The following is a 20,891-nucleotide window of genomic DNA, read 5'->3' as shown; positions in this document are numbered from 1 at the left end:
AGTGAGACAAATCACAGGAGAAATATTCTTTATCTGCTGGTCAGATTAATCATTTGAATAGTGGGATTATCTCCATGCTGCTCCCTGGCAGGTTCCGGTTCCATATCGGGTGAAAGTTAAATTATTTTTGCAAAATGAAGTGGCACCACTAATGAGAGATTGAGAGCATACAATGCCAAAGTCCCCTCCAACCTTTACAGGAGGTAGGAGATGCACGTTAAGATGGAGGGGGGTGTGGAACTTAGCAAATCTCTCACAACCTGAACAAGAGATCTGAACTCCTCAGTGAAAGGGAGGTGTTAATCTTTCCTACAAAGCTGCTTGGGGTTTCACCTCAAAATTGACACTAGAATTTCTGAGAAGTTCTTGGAAATCACACATTAAAGCATATTTACCATCTGCCAACATAAAATAATGTCCAACTAAGCCACCCAAAATGGCACAATCAAATCTTCATTAAAAATAAGGCCACTTCATTTTTAGGGGTTTCTCATAGCTTAATGTTCTTGTGTAGTTACAGTCTGCAAGTAAACATTTCCCTCAGTGTTTCAGAATAAGTCAGTACCTCAAGCTCGTCCTTGGCTGGACCTCAGTGCAGCTTCTTGTTTCTGTAGACAGCCTGTGCATTAAATAAGACTGAGAGATGCATTTAAAAAAACCCCATAAATTATATTATTAATAGGCAGATGCCTAAGAATGCAGCTGAGTGACACACTCTGAGTGTTATTTCCAAGCAAATATTGATCGCTGTTTGTGAAGAGATAGCACAAGATGTAAAGCCATCCTGCGATCACAATTTACTGCTGTCTGCTTAAAGAGAACTGGTATGATCCTTTATGCAGAGATCAACCTTAATGATGAATGTGGGTCACTACTTTTTCCTGCATGTTCTTGACCTTCAAATCAGTATTTCTTGTATGCATGCTTTCAATATGTTATTAACTTTGGAATGAACTGTTCTCCTACCTATGCTTCATTATAATTCCACTCAAGTTAATCTACAATACCAGTAGTTTTGGCTTGTGGAAGGACATAAAGGATTAGTATTCCACCATGTTGGACATCTACAGACACACACAATTAACTCTGATAATTTTGTCATCTCCATTGGTTAAGTCTCATTTTATCTGAGTTCAGATTAGCTGACCAGCATTTTTTCAGCACTACATTTCAAAGACAGAGATTTAGCTTTGTCTGATTTGGAATAGGAATGTTCTTGAATGATGAGGGAAATTAATTTTGGCCATCTGACACCATCTAGAAGAAACGTACGAGAGTTGTATGTGCCAAGCAGCTCAGAAACCTGTGCATAAAAGAAAGGTTTTCCACTATTCTCCTTTCAAGCACTGAAGCAACTGAATGAGCATAAGCCATAAACTCCAGCCTTGATCACTCAAGCACATAATATAGTTTAGTGCTCCAATGTCTAAGGTGTCACCTTGGCAGAAGTTATTGAATATGTGGTTTCAACGATTGCCCCATTAATTGTGAACAGCTAATATTGTTTTTCATTATCCTTCTGCAGCACAGTCATAACCAAATAAGGCAGGAGGAGACTTAAACAGATATGTGACTTCCAGTGAAATATACTGACACCAGAGCCAATTAATACAGCTCCCTATTTCAGAAATCAGATTTGTTCAGTTCATGTCCTTCTGATTCTTGCTCTTGAGGATAATTCTTCCTGATCCTCAGGAAACTTCAACAAAACAAAAATGGACCAGAGCAGAAAGAAAATCTTGTCTTATGCTACCTATTTAAACAGAGCTTTCCTTCCAATAGGCTATCTCAGAACACCAGGCCAGGGGAAGTATTTCAGTAATTGGCCATCAGAAGTACATTGGACAAATTCTGCACACATCTTTGGTGTACAGGAGCTTCTTATCTTGTACCCAGAGAACTCTAAAGAAATGGACAACACTGGGAAAATAATTAACAAAATGGTAGTATAATTTGTGAAGCAATCTCAGGTTGCAGTAGAGATGACATTGTGTGATACTGTTTTTCCTGAGTCTCACTGGTTCCCGTATCAAATCCACTCAGTTTGTAAGTAAAAAGTAATTATTTTTTAAAAAACGTACACCAGATTATGACTATCAAGATACTTTCTCTCCCATCCCCTGTATTGTCTCCGCTTACAGAATCCCTGTGCTTTACATTGGTAGCACACATTTTTGTGCAACTTTACACATCTTCAGTGTTGCCCAAGTGACCTCGTTGCACTTCTGTAGCTTCACACCTACTCCAGCACAGCCATCCTCTGACGAGAACCCAGAAGGATGCAAAACGCATATACTTCAGCCTGCAGGATACACACAACATGCTTCCTAAAGAGCTCAGTGTGAATTTCAGGACAAAGTCTGAATTGGAGAGACTGGCAACTAGCAAAAACATCAACCATCTGTAAATCTGGTATGGAAATTACTGAACAGAATGAATATCAATAAGGCAGTTGATGTGCCAACACTTCTACACATACTATATCAAATATCTCCACTTTGCTCGTACTTTGTCTTTCAATCATTTCCTCTGTTGCACGTTTCTCCATCTCTTATTGTTAATTACTAGTAGCTACATCATGACAATAATCAGATTATCTCCTGGGCTAGTAACTGCCTCATTCCCTTCAGAAGCTGAGTAGAGAAATTATTACAAAAAAGAAAAGCTATTCTTCATTCTGGGACAGAGAAGAAAGAATAAAAAGACAGATAGCTCTAAGGGCCCCAAAGCAGGAATTAGGAAAAAATTAACTCGTAGTACATCACATGGCCAAGAACAGTATTTTGATTTTACCTTTGAAGCCTGAACAGGGCTTATAAAGACCCAACTGTCAAGCAGGAAAATTACTGATACTTTTTATCTAGGCATTCATTTCTGGTTAGATGCCTGTAGTCAATAATAGTTCTCACCTACACAGGAAGGGCAGCACCCACCATTGTTCAGCTCCTCTCCCCCAAGGAAGGTATTCATGTAACTTTGAGAATATTTAGCTCTTTGTTGCTTTGGACTAGATAAACCACTTACCCAAGCTAGCAACAACCTCACGCAGTTTCTCTGATGAGCTTAGATACCATGGTGACAGTAGAAGTATCTAGGATGGAAGACAGAGAAATTACAGTTATTTTGTTGAGAATTACTGCAGATAAAGGTCTTAGACTTTCTTCTGAGATTTGACACCAAGCTAACTATCTTCATGTATAAAACACACTTTTTGCAACAAAGACAGGATTATAGCCAGCTAAGAAGTTTTCAGGAAAGCCAGCCACCATAGGAAGAGAATTAAGTTTGTTTTTTTTTTTTTTTACTCTGCCAACTTAATGTAACCCAAAAACACATTCTTTTTCTCTGTTGAGATGGGGCCAGACTAAAGATCCAGTCGATCGGCATTCCAGGCCTGCTATGAAATGTTATACCCACTTTTACAGACCAGTAAGTTGAGATGCACAGACAGAGTTAGTGTCAGTCAAAATAAGAGCTCAGGAAGTTTTACGATCTAATCAGTAGCAAGAAATGCTTTTGACTTTTTGGGTAAATGGGAATATTTCACAATGTAAAGACTGATCTATTTATGTAGATGCACTTCTAGAAGGCATCTTTTTCAGCTGCATTGCAGAAAAGCCTTTTAATTTTCATTTTACTCCATCAAGCACAATGTGATGACAATGACACTCAAGATTAAAGGTGGGAAATTATGCATGGCCTCTTGGGCATTTGAGTAATATTTTTTTATAGCTCATAATTATTCTTCCTGATCACAATATAATGTAAATAAAATAAATTATAATATCATTATTTTCATATCTTGGTGTGACATTTGGCTATGGACCACAGTGACTAAATGTAGTATTATTAAAATTAAGAATGTTACACCTGTAGTACATGACAAACGACCTAGAAGTTCCAGTCAAACAGCACGTTCCCATTATGCAGCTCATTTTAATTGTTACTTTAGTAACAATTGTTAGTAGTTATTTCCACTTACAGAAAATCATATATCTTACACAATGGTCTCGCACCACGCAAGCAGAATTCACCACCCCACAGGCAATCTGGGACCTTCTTTCCCTGGAATCCAGAAGAATTCATATCTGTCCCAGGTGTTTATTGTCAGCCTACCTTTGAGACTTCACAGATTTACATCTTCTAATTAAGGATGAAAGAAGCTGGTGTCCCTCACTGAACCCAGCTGTATTGGAGAACTTGCTGAGAGTTATTGTTAAGAAGAGGAATGAGGTATTCTTTTCCTTTAGTGACTTGGCAAAAATAGTCTACCAAACCAGCCAGTGATCCCGGGTAAACAATAAGATCCTAAATTAAAGGACAGCAAAGAAAACAAGAATAAGCAAAGAGTTCATGGACTTGCCTACTCATCAAAGCATGGATGGATGCAGTTATGCCAATATAAGTATGTGCAGAATTTATAGTATGGTGTATTTAGATATTTCTCTTACTTCAGCCATACTTGGTGCTGCATTGTCACAGCTATTTTGCATTAAAATATCGCATTGCTGACTGAGAAAGGAAAGACTGTAGTAAATGCTGTGCAGACGGAGCTAAATGTGGTATTTTTCTTCTGAAGTTCAACTGCCCAGTGACTTACCCCATGCCATCCACTCTTCTCGAGGTGGTTTTTTTCTTCATGTTGCTATGTGACTGTTGGCCAATTGACAAGGAAGGAAAGAATAATCTGCAAATTTAAAATATTAGATCTGCAGTGGTTAGAAAGGATTTTTTTTCCTCCAACAGAGATTTTAAAAAAAAGTGTGTGCAATCTGGCTGCATCTGAATGCCAAAAGAAATATGACAGCTCTTAATGCCTGTGAAAGGCTGTTTAAACAAAATTGATTCATTTATCTGTATTTCTCTCTCTTCTTTTTTAAATTTTTTCTTCCCCCCGCCCCCGAAGTATTGTTTCTTAAGGCAACAAGGCTTAGGAAATCACATCGTGTCTGCCAAATTTTTTCAGTAACTTTTGAACCTGTTGTAACTCCTGAACCAATTCCAACCTAATCTGATCAAGGGCTAAAAGGAACAAAAAAATATGTCCTCACAAAATTTGTGAAAATCAGGGGATGTATAAAGGAAAAAGACAAAAATTAGGACCCCTGTGGTTGGAGAGGCTGAAGCAGAAACATCAAGCTGCCCATTAGGTTCACTGTAGCCAACTGATAAGCACGTGTTTCTGAATTTGTCCCGATACCTGCCTCTCACAGCCTTTGGTCTTGGGATGGTATGTGGACAGAGTATGAACAGAGCTATGGCTACATGTGGATGGGTGCACAAGAGAAGATCTAGAAATGTCATACCCAAGCTGCATTAGTTCTGCTGCTTGTGGAATAACTTATTTTGTGTTATACTTTCACCCCTTGTCTGGCACTCTTCCTCTCCTAGAATAGCATAAATAATTCACTGTCTATCACACTCATTGCAATAGCTCTGTCCTGGTTCATGGCTAAGATTGGGAAAGGGGAAATCTTGAGGAAATATGAGCCCTTTGACTAGATGAACACATTAGGCCAAATTAATGAGAACAGATTCATCTGTTGAACTCTGAAGAGCTGTTCTTGTCAGGACAGAATTTTTTCCCCTCCCCTTTTAAAATTGCCTTTTCTCTCCCCTCTCTCTCGTGGAACTGTTTCTCTGGTTTCTGTCTCTTTTTTTCTTATAGTTGCCAATTCACTCTCACCACAGCACCACTGTTCTCTCTATATTGCCCTCTCTGCCATCCCATTATAGGCAAGATCTAGTGAAGCAAAGATAGCTATTTTGCCAGTTTCCTGTGGGTCTAGTTCATTTGACATGGTTTTGCAACCATGAAATATTGTTTTAATAAAGTTCAAGAGGGGAAACTATTGGCACGAAAAATGAACACATACTCTTGATACAATCTTTTGTCTTAAAGATAGGACAGGAGGGAATTTTTGGAGGAGACTTGATTACTAGTGGGACAAATGGCGGTACAGGTATGGGATACCTCTAAGACACTATTTGTTCCTTAGCTCCAGATACACACACACTAATGTCCTTTTTGCTTTGTTTTCTTCATACGTTTTTCTTGCACATACTTTGTGTTTCAACGCAGCTTTCTTCACAGAATAAACCCTGCTGCTTTTTTTCTATACAAGATTGTAAACGCTGGTTCACCACTCAAAGCCCAAGAAATATGAGTTTTAAATGCTGCACAGCTGCTAACAAAGTTGAACACCCCACCCCCACCCTTAGTTTACTGGTTGTAAGTGAATAGTGCTGCATTAGTTATCTGCATTTTAAATAAGGACCACCCATCATTGAAACATTTACTTTTTTAAAAAATTTTTGTGAAGATTTCCATCTGAAACTATAGAAAGTGTAACTATTCCTGTTTTGAAAAGAAAAAAAAAATAGTAGCACATATTTTCTTCTTTTCTCTTTTATTTTCTTTTTTTTTTTTTCTTTTTTCTTCTTTTTCTTCTTCTCCCCCTTCCACCGAAAAAAAAAAATGAAAACGTTCTAATAATTTACCGCCTGGTGCAGCGTCTGACTTCAGGCATTTTGCCATATTTAATGAATACGGCTTATAGGGCAGAGCTTGAAAGGAGCATGAAGTGGAAAGCGAACGGGGAAAGCGAAACTGAGCGACACAGCACTGATTTTGTGTTACTGACAACAGACAGGAGCGCAGAACTCCAGCGCTCCCCTTGTTCCGCAGCCACCTCGAAAGGGTTTGAACATGAAGGCACCTGAGAAGAACTATCGGTCCGCACCTTTCAGCGGGACAGGCCGGTGACGCGATTCCCAGCCCCGCCGGGGCTCCGCGCCCCCCGCGACTACAACTCCCGTCAGCCCGCGGCGCAGCGGCCGCCTCACCGGCCTGCGCGGAAAACGGCCCATTGGCAACTTTCCCCAGCTGGGCTGCCCCGGAGTCAGGACAGAGAGGCGCCGTGGGACCCGCTCTCCGTCCTCTGCGGCTGGAGGGGCCGGCGGGACGCTGCCCCGCTCCTCGGGAGGCGCCGCCGCGGGCAGCCCGGGCAGTCGGCGGGCCTTCCTCAGGCGGCGGCGCCGCGATCACGCCTCCCTCTCTGCAAGATGGCGGCGCCGTTGGCGGTAAATTCGGGTAAGAGGAGCGTGAGCGCGGGGCCGCGGTTCTTCTTTCTCCTCCGCGGCAGCGCCGCTCGCCGCCTGCCCCGCTGTCCGCCAGCCGGTCGGGGGGCAGCGGCCCAGCGCTCCTCCTCAAAGCCCGCGGAGCCGGGGGCGGCGGCAGAGGAAAGGCCGGGCGTGAGGAGGCGGCGCGGCCCGAGCGGGCGGCGGGGCAGCGGGTTGCGGGGGCCGCGGTGGCGCTGGCAGGCGGCGGGGAGAGCGGGTCCGTGCGGCGGTGCCTGGGGCGCTCGGACCGCGGAGAGGCGGGTGACGGAGCCCGGCCGTCGGAGCTGCTGCCCTGGCCGGCTGGTGCTGGCCAGGGGGGCGTGAAGCCGGTGACATGAGGTGGCAAAGGCCACCTCGACTCGAGGGGACTATGGTAACTCAGTGCGTGTGCATTCATCTCTTAATGCCGCCCGTAATAAAATGCAAATAAAAAAACACCTAATTTTGCTCTGTTACACAAGAAGCCTGGAAACGTTGAGCTGGTTTCTCTTGCATTGAGTGGATTAGGAGCAGCAGGATCATCTGTTGTCCTTTCAGAGTCTGTCACAAAGAGCTGGTTTTAGGTTACTGAGGCCATGTTTACCCAATATAACTGGGGAATAAGTCTAATATAAAAAGAAAAGACTGGCTAATTGGAAAATCACTTAGGAGGTCATCTCATCTAACACTGCATTCTTGCACTTAAAACTGGGCCAATTCAGTCAGGTGGCTCAGGCCCTTGTCCAAAGTATAATAGTTTTGAATATGTTTAAGGATGAAGATTATCCCAGAGGCTGTTCTGTTACAATATGTGACCACCATCAGAGTAATCAGAGTAATATTTTTTTTTTCCTGATGGCTAATTGAAAGTTTCTGTATTGCATCTTCTCTCAGTTGCAGCTCATCTCCTAGGGTACCTCACCATTTTCTGTGTACAGTGCCATTCAGTAGCTGAAGACAAGAAAGCTCCCATCCCACTTTAGCGTTATCTTCTTAAGGCTGAAAATCACAGAATCACAGAATCGACTGGGTTGGAAAAGACCTCAGAGATCATCGAGTCCAACCGTTGGTCCAACTCTAGTCCGTTTACTAGATCATGGCACTAAGTGCCAAGTCCAATCTCAGTTTGGACATGGCAAAACCTCAGTTTGGAGGTTTTTAAACCTCCAGGGACGGCGAGTCCACCACCTCCCTGGGCAGGCCATTCCAATGCCTGACCACTCTCTCTGTAAAGAATTTCTTTCTAATATCCAGCCTAAATTTCCCCTGGTAGAGTTTAAGCCCACGCCCCCTTGTCCTGTTGCTAACTGCCTGGGAGAAGAGACCAATCCCCACCTGGCTATAACTTCCCTTCAGGTAGTTATAGAGAGTGATGAGGTCACCTCTAAGCCTCCTCTTCTCTAGACTAAACAACCCCAGCTCCCTCAGCCTCTCCCCGTAGGTCTTATGTTCAAGTCCCTTCACCAGTCGTGTTGCTCAATTCTCAATTGACCTCAAAAGGTCAATTCTTTTAGCCTCTTCTCATTCACTATGTTCTCCAGTTCCCTATTTCAGTGTCTTGCTCTGGGGAGCCCAAAATTGTGCACAGTATCAGAGTGAATGACTCAGAGATGCCTAAAAATCACTTCCCCACACCTGCTGGCTGCATCTCTGTTAATACAGCCTGGTGCTTAGAGGCAACCTTTTGCTGTGAGAGTGTGCTGCCAACTAATGTTCAGCTTCCTGTCTACCAGAACACTGGGTGTTTTTCTGTAAAGCTGCTTTCTAGCTGCTTGGTCCCCAGCCTGTACTGTTCCTGGAGTTATTCTGTCTCAGGTGCAGGATGTTGCGTTTGCTGTTGTTGAGCTTCATTAGGTTAATAGAGGGAGAAAGAGACTCTGTGAAAAGCAGTTGTGACTGGAACATAGGCATGGCCAGAAGGTTTGTGACTAAGGTGGTGTATGTCACAGTGACTAGTTAATAAAATTAAATAGCTCCATTTCTGTGTCAAGCAAGGAGTGAATTTCACAGGGAAGATATTTTGATGTAACTGAATCAACTGCATCCCTGCTTCCTCACACAAAAGTGGTAATAAAGCAAAGACCCTTCATTTGAGAGAGGATTATTCCTACCATTCATAGTATCTGAAATTTGACTTCGTTAAAGTGAAAACTGGAGTGGTTCAAAGGAGACTACACTTTGTTGTATAAATTACAGGGCAAGAGATTCTATAGCCTTATAATTAAAAAAAAATAGGGGAAGAAGCAGTTTTATACATGAAAGATGAGATAAAAATTAAAGCAGAAGTGACACGAGAACTAATAAGGATTTAAGTTATAGTATATTGTTGGTTGGGACAGATGTAGATTGGTTATGTTTATAGTTTGGCAGAAAGTTCAAGCATAAGCATCAACAACTATTATTGCCAAAAGAAGCAACTCAGCCTGTCCTTCCTTGCTGTCCCTGATGGGAAGGTCAGCCTTTCTAAATCTGTAGTAATAGTAGAAACAGCCTAAGGGGGAAAAAGTCAACATGGTTGCTTAAGTCCAACCTTTTTTCCATCCCAGTTGCCTATTCCTTTCTCTGCAATACTCCGTCTTTGTGCCAGCACAGCTTGTGCCTTTACAGAGTAAACTCCGTTGTAGATGTGATCCTGCTGAAAAGAAACTCTTTTGGATTGGTTTTCAGTTAGAAAAGTTAGATCCTTAATTTGTTTTAATTCCTTACAGTACGTGTAGTTGGGCTGGTGCAAATACTTGAACAGCTTTTGGCAGGCTCTGTGGATTGCTGCTGTTGTTTATTGGACTTGGTAGTTTAATAAGAGTGAAAAGACCATTTAGAGTGGAAGTAAATCTCTGAAACCTGAAGTTATGTGGAGAGCCAGTTACAGTCTGGAGCATGAAATTATTTGTCCAACAGTAGCTATCTTTAATGATTTGTCTAAGTACAGGCAACATGGTATGATTAAGATACTTATATTTAAAAAGGACAGAGGATTTGTCCTTTTTACAGGCTCTCCTCTCAGGTATGGCTACTGGCACTGCTTGTAAATGACAGCATATGAGACCATAGTTCTTATTAGAGAGGGTTTGATTTGATTTTATTATTGTTTTATGTGATTTCTTCCTTTGCATGAAAACAAAACTGACTAAACAAAACTAAGTTTTGCTTAGTTTGTTGCTGCTTCCAAGACACCTCAGGGAATGGTAAAGCAGACTGAAACTAGGGGTCTAGCTCTCTGAGACCTGCCCTTGTCTCTGTGCTCTCTGGCTACACTTCGACTTGGCTTATGCTACCTTATTGTTCAGGTCGTCCACATAGCATTTTGCATTACTTTGAGGTGGCATCTTGATTGTATGAATCTTCACATCACAGTAGTTACCATTTGCTTGCTGTAATCAGCCTGATTAAGATGAGGTGTGGATGCATTTGATGTCACTGGTCAGGGTTACTTTGAGGGATGGAGCCAGCTAGAACAAGTTACAAGAAGATAAAATGTTGCCTCTGTACTTGATTTTGTACCACAATATTAACTTATATGTTAAAGAAAGGGGGGAGGGGAAGTTAAGTCAGTTGTGGGTGAAATGCGATTATTTGTGTATTTAGGCTAACCTGCACGGCATAGTTTCATTTTATCGCTTATCCAGAAACAAAGCTAATTTCAAAGGTTTCTGCCTTTGACGACCCACTTGTTCTTTCCCTCTGTGCTTCAAGTGTTGCTCTTTCAGGTTTTTTTTAATGGTTGCCAGGTCCACTTTGTAACCTGTGTTAATGAAGTAATCTGATTTTTAAAAACAAGCCTGAAGAACTCTAAACAAGATGGAAGAACTCTGTAAAGTGTTGCTGTTTTTTTTTTCTTTTTTTTTTCCCTTTATTTTGGATCATTTGACTACCATGACTTCTAGTGCAGTCCATCAGAGTTGCAGGGACATTGTTAATGAAGAAGGTGTGTGTACGGTTGGGAACAAGTGGCTCTGAATGAAGAAGGGCAGTGACCTCTTAAAGTGTCTTTTCCACTAGCAAATTTATAGCATGCAAAAACCACCGCTAGTTTATAATAACTTCGGGTGAGGGGCCATATCAGTAGATGCTCAAAAACATACACCACCACCTGACTGTAGGTAGTTGTTATGCTGTACCTTGTAGACAAACTGAATACAATTGATAATAAATTTATCTGGTATGTTTAGCAGTGACTTATGGTGTGTAGAACCGGGAAGTTTCAGAAATACAAATAATATCTAACAAGGGAAATGTTTGGATACTTCTGTTTAGTGCAGGTCTTAAAATGCTGAGGGTTTTTTAACGGGATGTTAATACTAGGTTGGTCAGAATAATTTTCCATTTGTAAGGTTTTCAGTTTAGACAATGATTCTGGCAGAAGTCTGAAGACTAGTTTGGCACACTGTTTTCATGAGACTTGATGCAAATAAGGAAACTTCTGGTGCAGTCTTAAGGCTACAGGCTTTGGATTCTGCGTGATACAACTTGTAGTGTGGAAGAGAGAATTTCAGCTGTAGCGTTGAACTAAGATTTGAAGTATGCAGAGGACACTTTTTTCCAGCGTTGAGAAGAAGGAATTGTATTTCCAGAGTACAGTCAGACTTATCTTAACTAATAATACGTTTATGTTTACTAGACCAGAAATAATCTGATCTCTTCTAAACATAGTGAGGTGATTGCTTATATTGATCTGTCTGTTTCTAGTAAAGGAAATTGATTCCTTTATGAAGCTCTTGTGCAGAATCTTAGCAGCAAATGTGCCTTAGAGATCAGAAGTCCTTGTGTGTTTTAAAATGAAAATGAGATGAGTAAATGTGAAAGAAAGTGTCTTTAGGCTTATTTTTGTTTCTTGTGTAATATTGCCTTTAATCTTATGACTTTGGTTTCTAGTATATTTTGTTCTGCATAGTCTGACGCAATGATGCACCAGATCATCATGGCACTGCTGTTCATTTTCAGCTCCTCATGTATTATGTATTCCTTTGTTTTGGAGTTTTCTGTAAAAAATGGAAAACAGGAAGCCTGCCTTGCCAAGTTCCATTCAGATTCATGGTCTGCTCTCCAGTTCTTAGTTATTCTTTAGTTTCACTGAAGTGAGGGGAATTTCTTGGGCATATAAGGATGTAAGATTACACTCAGTGATTGTATCAAATATCTTTGTAAGATGACTTTCAGCCCAGAATTTAATTGTGTACATCACCTTTTTTGCTTCTTTAGCTCTCTCAATGCAATTAAGTTTTATATCAGACCATCGTTATTTTTTTGTGCCTTAAGAAGGGAAAATATGCTTTGTTTGATTCGCATAACAGTTTATAGTGTCAAGCTTAGACTAACAGTAAATTTTAAAAGTCTGCTTATTGAAAATAGTATATAAATACCTTGTTTTCCTTGTTTCTTTCTCCTTTTCAAATACATTTTCTTTTGTTTTATTTCTTCCTTTAGCTGCCAGCTTATGGGGTCCATATAAGGACATATGGCAAACTGTAATGAATGCCATTTGGAAAAGACAACCTGAAGCTATTCATCGCCTCGACCAGGTTTTAAAGAAACACAAATCTGACTTCATTTCCCTCTTCAGAAACCCGGTACTGGACTACTGCTCTCTTGTGGAATGAGTTGGTGATTTACTCCATCTTGCATTGTAGCAACTAGAAACATGTCTTCTTTCAGTGGTGTTACTTCTGAGGTAGTAAATGGCTTTTTAAACTGATAGGTCACAAAATTTAAGTCAGTTGTAGAGTTTTGTCAGTATATTTTAGCATCTGAGTTTAATAGAAAAAAAAATTATTTAGAAAATAGTGCTTTGGAGTAGTGCAGCACATGTCTTTCATTGAGCTGATACCAATTCCTGTTGAAAATTGTGTCGAAATTTACTTTCAGTGTCCATTATTCTGAGTAAACCCAATGTCAACACCAATTGTATAAGATTATTTTTGGTACATTTCCACAAAGAGACCATTGCTGTGCAAGTGTGAAACATTTTTAGGATGCCTTTACTATCTCTGTGTTTAAAAATACTACCTTTGTTTTTATGATGACAACCTAACCTGTCAGAACTGTATTTGTGAGGAAGGATTAATGTGTAAAGCTTTATTCAGTATTTGATCTTACCATTTTGAATAACTTCCAATGCTTGTTTCTCTTGCAGCCAAAGAATGTTCAGCAGCATGAGAAAATCCAGAAAGCAAGTACAGAAGGGGTTGCTATCCAGGGTCAGCAGGGAACGAGGCTTTTGCCAGAGCAACTCATCAGAGAAGCCTTTATCCTCAGTGACCTCTTTGATATTGGAGAGTTGGCAGCTGTTGAGCTCCTTCTAGCTGGTGAGAAGGGAAAATATTTAAGAGCTGGAAAAATACAACTTAAATAGGGCCATCTTATTTAAGTATATGCTTAACATGAATGCATGGTTCAGTCAAGGCCTTAGCTTCCTAACATAGAATATTTTTAAAAAGAAATCTGCTGTCACTGTAATGTAATCTGATAACAGTGTTCTGAACCTTAATGTTCATATTTGTGCAGCTATTGCAAAAGTGGGAATAATTAGAGGTTTCTTTTATGATGTACTTTCTCTATAACTGAACTTAAAAATAGTTTAAACATGATTGAGAGTTTTTTCCATAAAGCAGCGTAATAGATATTGGTTCTTCAAATTATGAATTATACATTGATATGTGACTGTATTTGGATCATAGTCTAATAACTGATTAGTAAGAGAGGTATTCTGGAAAGTGACACGTGGTTTGCATGTAGAAAATTAATTTCAGTGTTACTGAAGTATAATTGCTAGTTATCATCACTAGCTACTCTTCATTATTAGCTTTTAAATTCATTTAATAAGTAGCTTGCTAATTTGTGACCTTTAGAAAGCCATCTCGAAGCCAACCTTGATTTCTGTTTTGAACATGAATTTTCAATATAAATTCAGACAGACAATTTCATTTTCAATAAAGAAATTTTAGCTTGAATTAATTGTTAAGATGGGTAGATATCAGTTTCAAATACAGTTTGGACTAGGATACTTATGGACTTGAATTTATATTTATTTTATATTTGTGGATGTTTTAATAGTTTGATATTTTAATAATAGCACCCAAAATTTCTGTGGTTTTTTTTGGAAGTGCCTGAAACAAATCAAAGTGGTAGTGAATAACAGTGCTTGTTTTGAGTGCTACCTTTGTATTTCATTTAGAAATATAAAGATATAAAGCTGTTATCAAAGCGTGTATGTTCAACTTTCGGTGACTATTGTGTGCATTTTCATTCAACAGGAGAACACCAGCAACCTCACTTTCCTGGCCTTACAAGAGGACTAGTGGCTGTTTTGTTGTACTGGGATGGAAAAAGATGCATTGCCAATTCACTACGAACCCTCATCCAGTCACGCCAAGGGAAGACGTGGACGCTGGAACTCAGGTCTGTAGTAGGGTGATGAGCTGATCAAAGCTCTTTGCTTTGAGTGCTTTTAGGACTAATTAGACTCATGAATATTTTCAAATCTGGGTTTTTTTCGTAACCTAATGCAGCTGCTTTCATGTTTGCTTTTAAGCGTAAGATTCTTTTTTCTTACACATATTTTTACTAGATCATAAAGGTATGCACATTACTTTCAGGTATTTTGTGCTACTTCACCTTTTGACAGTGTTTTGCTTCGGACACCCTCCTAGTCAGTGTTGCTCTAACTAATGAGTCTGAGTTTCTGCGTTTGCTGTGCTCTCACTTCCTGTGTCCAGCAAAACAGAACTGTGCTCCTGCCTTTGATTAAAATGGATCTATCTACTGGCAAACATAATATGCTAACATTTTTGGACTTTAAAAGAAAACAGTACACACTGTTTCCTGCCAGTGCACAGTGATTGCTTGACTAGAGAAAGATGAAAAGATGTGTTCTGGTGTAAATATAAATTCTGAAACATAAGATAAATTATTACTTTAGAACTAGCTCCACCACTTCAGTATGCTGTATGTAACTGAACAATTGCAATTACTGGTAAGAAGGAGGCTGTGAGCTTGTGAATTATGTGCATCTTGTGTATAGTACTTTTTGATAGAAATCTTAACTGGCTGATCCATGTTGTAGTCTCATATTCCATGCTCTTCAACCTACAGTTACCTAAAGTCTTTGTTTGCATTCAGTATAATGTTTTGAGAGGGCACTGCTTACTGATTAGTAATGCAGGGCTAGTTGCTTTATGTATATAATGTAGTTGTACATTTTCTGTCAGCAAATATTAATGTATTTGATGACATTTATTATTTTAAGACTTCCTCTGTGACTGGATGTAGTATGATTAATTGTTACATTTATATTTTTTCCATTATAGTCAAGAGTTAATGTCCATGACAACACGCTTTACAGATGAGCTAATGGAGCAGGGTTTGACTCAGAAGATCCTCACTCTTGTGTCTCACATTGATTTGAACAATGAATTTGATAAACTCCAGCGAGAGCGAGGCTTGGGCAGTGAGAAACATCGCAAAGAGGTAAAGAAGGGACTGGGTGTGAATATTTTACTTGAGTTACTGCTCAGATTGGAATACAGTTAGACTGCCAAGAGATATGGAGTGATTTTTTTGTTATTAATTTCTAATTACTGTTGTTTACCTTTGCAAGCTCTGTTTCTGTCTCAGGCATCATAGTGACTACGCCACAGCTTGTGCTGTATCAGTGTGGGATCCAAATTACTTCCTGCATTTCTGTTTTGCTGTTGCTCCCTGATGCTTTTTAGTGAAGAAGTGTAGTCAGAGACAGTAAGAAAGTAAGCCTAATATTTGCACTATGTGTAAATTTATATTTTTTCCAATTTTATTCTAAAGACTGTATATTAAATCGACTGCTCTCAGCACTACTGTTACCAGCACCATTGGAATAAAAATAGCAAACTAAAATTCATAGATTATTAAACCAGATTGAAACCAAGTCTAGTCAGGCAAATAATGCTCTTTTTAACAATCCAATTATGTTAATATGAACAGAAGCATCTCTAATATTGAAGAGTGAGAATTGCTTGAAAATTAGTTTTAATTTTTGTAATCCTTAAACTTAATTGAGACTGTGACTAACTGCAGAGTGTATTTCTAGTACCAAGATTTTGAACATTATTGTTTTAATTTCTGAAACTCTTGCTAATGAGTCATCTGTCTAAAAAATATTCTATGTTATAATCAGTCAATTTGTTTTCCATCAAATAAAGAGCTAGGTTTTACTTTTTTGCTATTAATCTAGAAACTATGCAAAGAATATACTTCTGATTTACCTTAAATCACCTTAAGTCACTTCAGTTTTACCTTAAAATTCATTTCATGCTTAATGTTGGAGGGTTTCTTTCTTCCTTTTAGGTGGACTACCATATTTCCCTCTGTATTAATTAGAATTATTATTGTGCTGGAGCCTGTCCACAAGTCTCTTACTGTGTTAAATGTTGAAAAGTTTTTATCACCATGTATGTTATTTTACTGGAGGTGGAATGTCTATAGCTCTTTATATTTTTATTTAACAAGGTACAGTGGATCAAGGTCAAGAACATTATTAAGAAGTTCATAATTTAGCTAAATAAATTTTTACAAATAACATTATTAAAAACCATTTGTGGCTTTTTATTTCTGAAGTTATTGGGTGGAGTGTGTGTAGTGTGTGTTGGTTGGTGTGGTTTTGTGTTTTGTTGTGTGTTGTTTTTTTCCCTCCAACTTCTACTGTTTAACTGCTTTCAGTCTTATAAAAAACTCAGATTGGGTGAAGGAATGAAGTTAGCAAATGAAATAAATGTCCTTGTTTGAAACCAGAAATTTCTGGTGTAATTGTTAGAAGAAGGACAACTTTTTTGTTTTCAAGAGTCAGTGCACGTTATTGTATCACGTTATTTTGCCAAATAAAACGAGAAAATATTTTTAGTATGAAAATGCTTCATAACTGTTGCATAGGGCGTGATATTTATTCCCTATGTAACAGACGGTAAAAGGTTTTGTTTATGTTTATATTCTAAAGCTGATATAAATATTTCATCTGGGGAAAGAAAGTTCTAATTTTAAATGTTTCATATTTCTCAATGCCTTAAGGGTTGGGTATTTGTATAGTCAGTCAGGGCATCTCTTTTGGGGCAAGGGAAAGACTATGACCGTATCTGGATATATTATAACTACCAGCTGTACCTCACATGAAATGCCTGGGAATATGAACACATTTAACAAGCAGAAATGTGCCTTTTGTTGTTTAGCAATTAAAAAGCCCCAACATTTTCTGTAGTTGCTGTCTGTAGAGTAATTTTTAAGTTACTTCAGTCACAGTGATTGACTGAGAACAAGTTGAACATGTTGCCAGAGTATCTATATTCACTGGTTTTTATTTGGCTTTTCCTTTAAAGGTTTCTGACCTCATTAAAGAGTGTCGACAGTCCTTGGCTGAGAGCCTGTTTGTCTGGACCTGCCAGTCACCGCTGAGTAAGGATGACACTCTAATCCTCATAAGTTACCTGGAAAAAGTAACAGTGGAAGCTGATGGCTCATTGGACGGCGTGAACTTGTCTCTTCTCATGGCTCTGCTTTACTGCTTTGATGTCAGCTTTCTGGAACAAGGCACAGAGGATCGTGATGGTAATGCTGGCAGGTTTCCCAAAGAGGTTATGTTGTGTAGATGGGTAAATTGTTATTTAACCAATTTTGTTACTGATCAGTAACAAATTTGTAAGATTTTGCATGTTTGTTTCCATATGAATTTACTGGGTTGTTGGTGTTGACGCCTGTTTTTGTTGTTCTTCAAGATTTGATGTACCGGCTCCCTCTCCTAGCAGAAAGACAGTATATAGCAACAATACACACTCGTCTTCAGGAGTCTCAGCCTTGGAAATTACCAGGCCTGCAGGCTACTGTTAGATTAGCCTGGGCGATGACATTACGAGGAATATCCCAGTTATCCGATGTGACAGGTAAATTACCTTAAAGTGCAGTTGCTGCACGTTAGTATTCAGAGCTTGCAAGTGGTGTAAGTCAAAGTATCTGTTATCTTTTTGAAGTGTTAGTATTTACCTTTGTGATAAAATTACTGTTGACACTCCTTTAAAGCTTTCTCAGTATGCGAGTTTGGTTGTCAAGAATTGAACTGCTCTGAAATGTACATGGATTTAGAAGTAGTTAATAGACAGTAATATTGCATAGTGTCTTCATTGAAGTGAAAGAGATTTTAATGTACTGAAAAATGTGAAATATTCCATTTTAGCAACTTTTGTATTATTCGCACACTGACATTAAGAATAGATTTATGCTTATGACTTTTTACCTCCTTAAATGTTAAACCGTAGTATCTTCAGAGGACAAATCGATTTTTAGGTTTTCTTTTCATGCTGCACTTCGTAAGCTTTCCAAGTTCCCTACTGGGTCAGAATTAGGTCTACTCCAGAATATCTATTAAAGAAAATTTAAACATTAATTATAATGTTTAATTAAGATTGGTTTGCGATTCTTAGTTCGTAGCCTTACATTTGATTGGGTAAATGGATTATGAACTTTAACACTTATTAAAGAATAAAGTTGAGATAATCACCCGACATTAGCTTTTCCAGTGTCTAGCGTTTACCTGTATGCTAGAAAAAACATAGTTGATAGAAGCATGTCGATTTGCACGTCTGCCAGGTATTCTGAAGCATGTTTTGTGTGGTAACAAATAACAGTAACTTATTTTTTCCCCTCATGTGATTTTTGTTGCCCAGCTCTTGCGGAATTCACTGAGGCAGATGAGGCAATGGCAGAGCTCGCGGTTGCTGATAATGTGTTCCTGTTCCTGACTGAATCTGTTGTGGGCTCTGAAAATTTCTACCAGGAGGAGTTTTACATTCGCAAAATCCATAACCTTGTAACAGACTTCCTTGCGCTTATGCCAATGAAAGTAAGTTGCTTGTGTGAACAGCAGTTCTTGAGAAACGTGGGCTTCTCTTCTATATTTCTGACATGAGTCCAGGTAGCACAGAGATGCAGGTGTGACCATCAACTTGAGCTGCTGCAGTTCAGAAGACTTGTTGACTTTATGGAACTGGTATGGTTTGGGGTTTGTTTTCCACACTGAAGTAGAATGTGATATTAAAAACACTTGAGTGTGGTGAGATTTGCAAAGCAAGCTTTTGTGGTGGTAGATCTATATAGAGAAAACATTATTTTACAGTGTTTTATGTTTCTTTTCACTCCTTGTGGACGATGGTCTGACTTTCTTTGTTTGACGCTAACCTATTTAGGTTTCAAAGTAAAAAGAGGAAAAGAATCCACATTTTGGGGCCAAACCAGAGGATCTGGTGAAGTCAGTTGGGAGAAAACTCCCCATGGTATAAGTTCAGGGCTTTTACTACGAACTGAGGACATTGTCAGTAAGAAAATGATTGAATATATCTTTGAATGTAAGCTGCTGGAGGGAGGAGACTAAAAAACCAAATTAATATTCTTGTAATGTATGTGCAAGTTAATTTCCTTTGTTAGTTTTTAATAGGCTGTTTAGACAACTCTGTTATTTTTGTTCTGTTTCATCTTAGATAAGTGTAGACTAATATTTTTCTCCACTTTATAAATCGCATAGGTGAAACAGCTGAGAAACCGTGCTGATGAAGATGCTCGCATGATCCACATGAGTATTCAGATGGGTAATGATCCGCCTATTTCCCTTCGGAGAGATCTGGAGCATTTGATGCTTTTAGTAAGCCCTATTTTCTTTTAATTTACTGTGTCAGAAAGTGTGACTTTATTCTTCATCAGATAGTCCATACCTGAATGATAACATACAGTGCTGGATTTCTCCCTTTTTGAATTAGAGGGATTTTTTTTCTTAAATATAGACACCTTCTATAAGTTTTCCTGAAAAGAAATTAATTTACTGCCTTGTCTTCTGATGTTAATGAAGTGTCATGTAATTATTGTTTAGTAAGTAAATACTGCATTGTTTCTTATCTTTTGAAGAATTTTTGAGATGAAACTATTTTACCAAATATTTAAATACCTAAAATTTAAATTATAATAAGACTATTTAAACATATCTATTATCTTAATCCATCTTGTTTTAACATAACTTAGAAACAGGAATTTTAAGACTTCAGGCTACCACTGCAGTTCAGATCTGCCTAAATGCATGGAAATTCTTTGGAATAGAACACCTTTGTGTATATAGACCTTAAAGTTTGTGCAGTGTTTTATTTCTGTAAGCTTTCAAATTTCTCTCTATTTACTGTGGGTAAACTATAATTAAGTTTTAGGGGTTTGCCACCTCGATTGACAACTATTCTGATAAAGGATTGAAATGTTTAAATAGTTTTCATGTGTTGACATGTTTGTAATGAGAATTTTGGAAGACTGTTTTGTATTTGCTGTAGAAAAGCTTAGGCAAGGTGACTCCATTAAGGCTGCTGCAATTACAAATTCCCTAATTTCAGTAGAATTTTGACCACAAGCATACATTTAAAAGAAAGATCTTTCTGTTTCTGTCATCTTTTTCAACGAAAGAAAGAAAAGGGAAGGAAAATAAAATGGAAAAAAAAAAGGTTTATTTAAATATTACTTATTAAGGTTACCTAGCTACACTTTCAAAATAACCTCACATCAGAAAAGAGATTTGCGTATTGAACTCATGCATTTTGTACTTTCTATTCAGGAATAAATTAAAAACTTGGCTAATTCCCCTTATTTAGCATGAAAATGTTTGAGTGTGCAACTTTCAATATAGCAGTCTTTAAGGTAGGGATTACTTGTCTTTTGCAAAGGTAGTCCTTTAGGTTGTAGAACATAACAGGAAAATTCATAGTGAAATGCTTTCTTAAGTAGCTCTGAGATATACAGTAAAC

At 38.6% G+C, this 20,891-nt stretch overlaps 1 protein-coding gene across 2 annotated transcripts in view; it reads left to right on the top strand.

The window, feature by feature from the left end:
* Nucleotides 1–6,931: 6,931 nt before the first annotated feature.
* NUP205 (nucleoporin 205) overlaps nt 6,932–20,891 on the top strand; it is a 48,141-nt gene continuing 34,181 nt past the window's right edge. Inside the window, exons 1-9 of one of the 2 annotated variants that reach the window (XM_065044316.1) lie at nt 6,932–7,093; nt 12,526–12,668; nt 13,232–13,403; nt 14,352–14,496; nt 15,405–15,564; nt 17,442–17,670; nt 17,838–18,002; nt 18,783–18,958; nt 19,637–19,753. In XM_065044316.1, coding sequence (XP_064900388.1) covers nt 7,066–7,093; nt 12,526–12,668; nt 13,232–13,403; nt 14,352–14,496; nt 15,405–15,564; nt 17,442–17,670; nt 17,838–18,002; nt 18,783–18,958; nt 19,637–19,753 — 1,335 coding nt within the window. In that variant the 5' untranslated portion in view covers nt 6,932–7,065. Of the gene's footprint in view, nt 7,094–12,525; nt 12,770–13,231; nt 13,404–14,351; nt 14,497–15,404; nt 15,565–17,441; nt 17,671–17,837; nt 18,003–18,782; nt 18,959–19,636; nt 19,754–20,891 lie in introns of both variants that reach the window. The other variant, XM_065044324.1, reaches the window with a different exon arrangement.

The sequence above is a fragment of the Columba livia genome, chromosome 1 (genome assembly GCF_036013475.1).
Source record: "Columba livia isolate bColLiv1 breed racing homer chromosome 1, bColLiv1.pat.W.v2, whole genome shotgun sequence".
Lineage (NCBI taxonomy): Eukaryota > Metazoa > Chordata > Aves > Columbiformes > Columbidae > Columba > Columba livia.
Note: the sequence above shows the minus strand (reverse complement) of the source record. Positions and strands in the feature narration are given on the sequence as shown.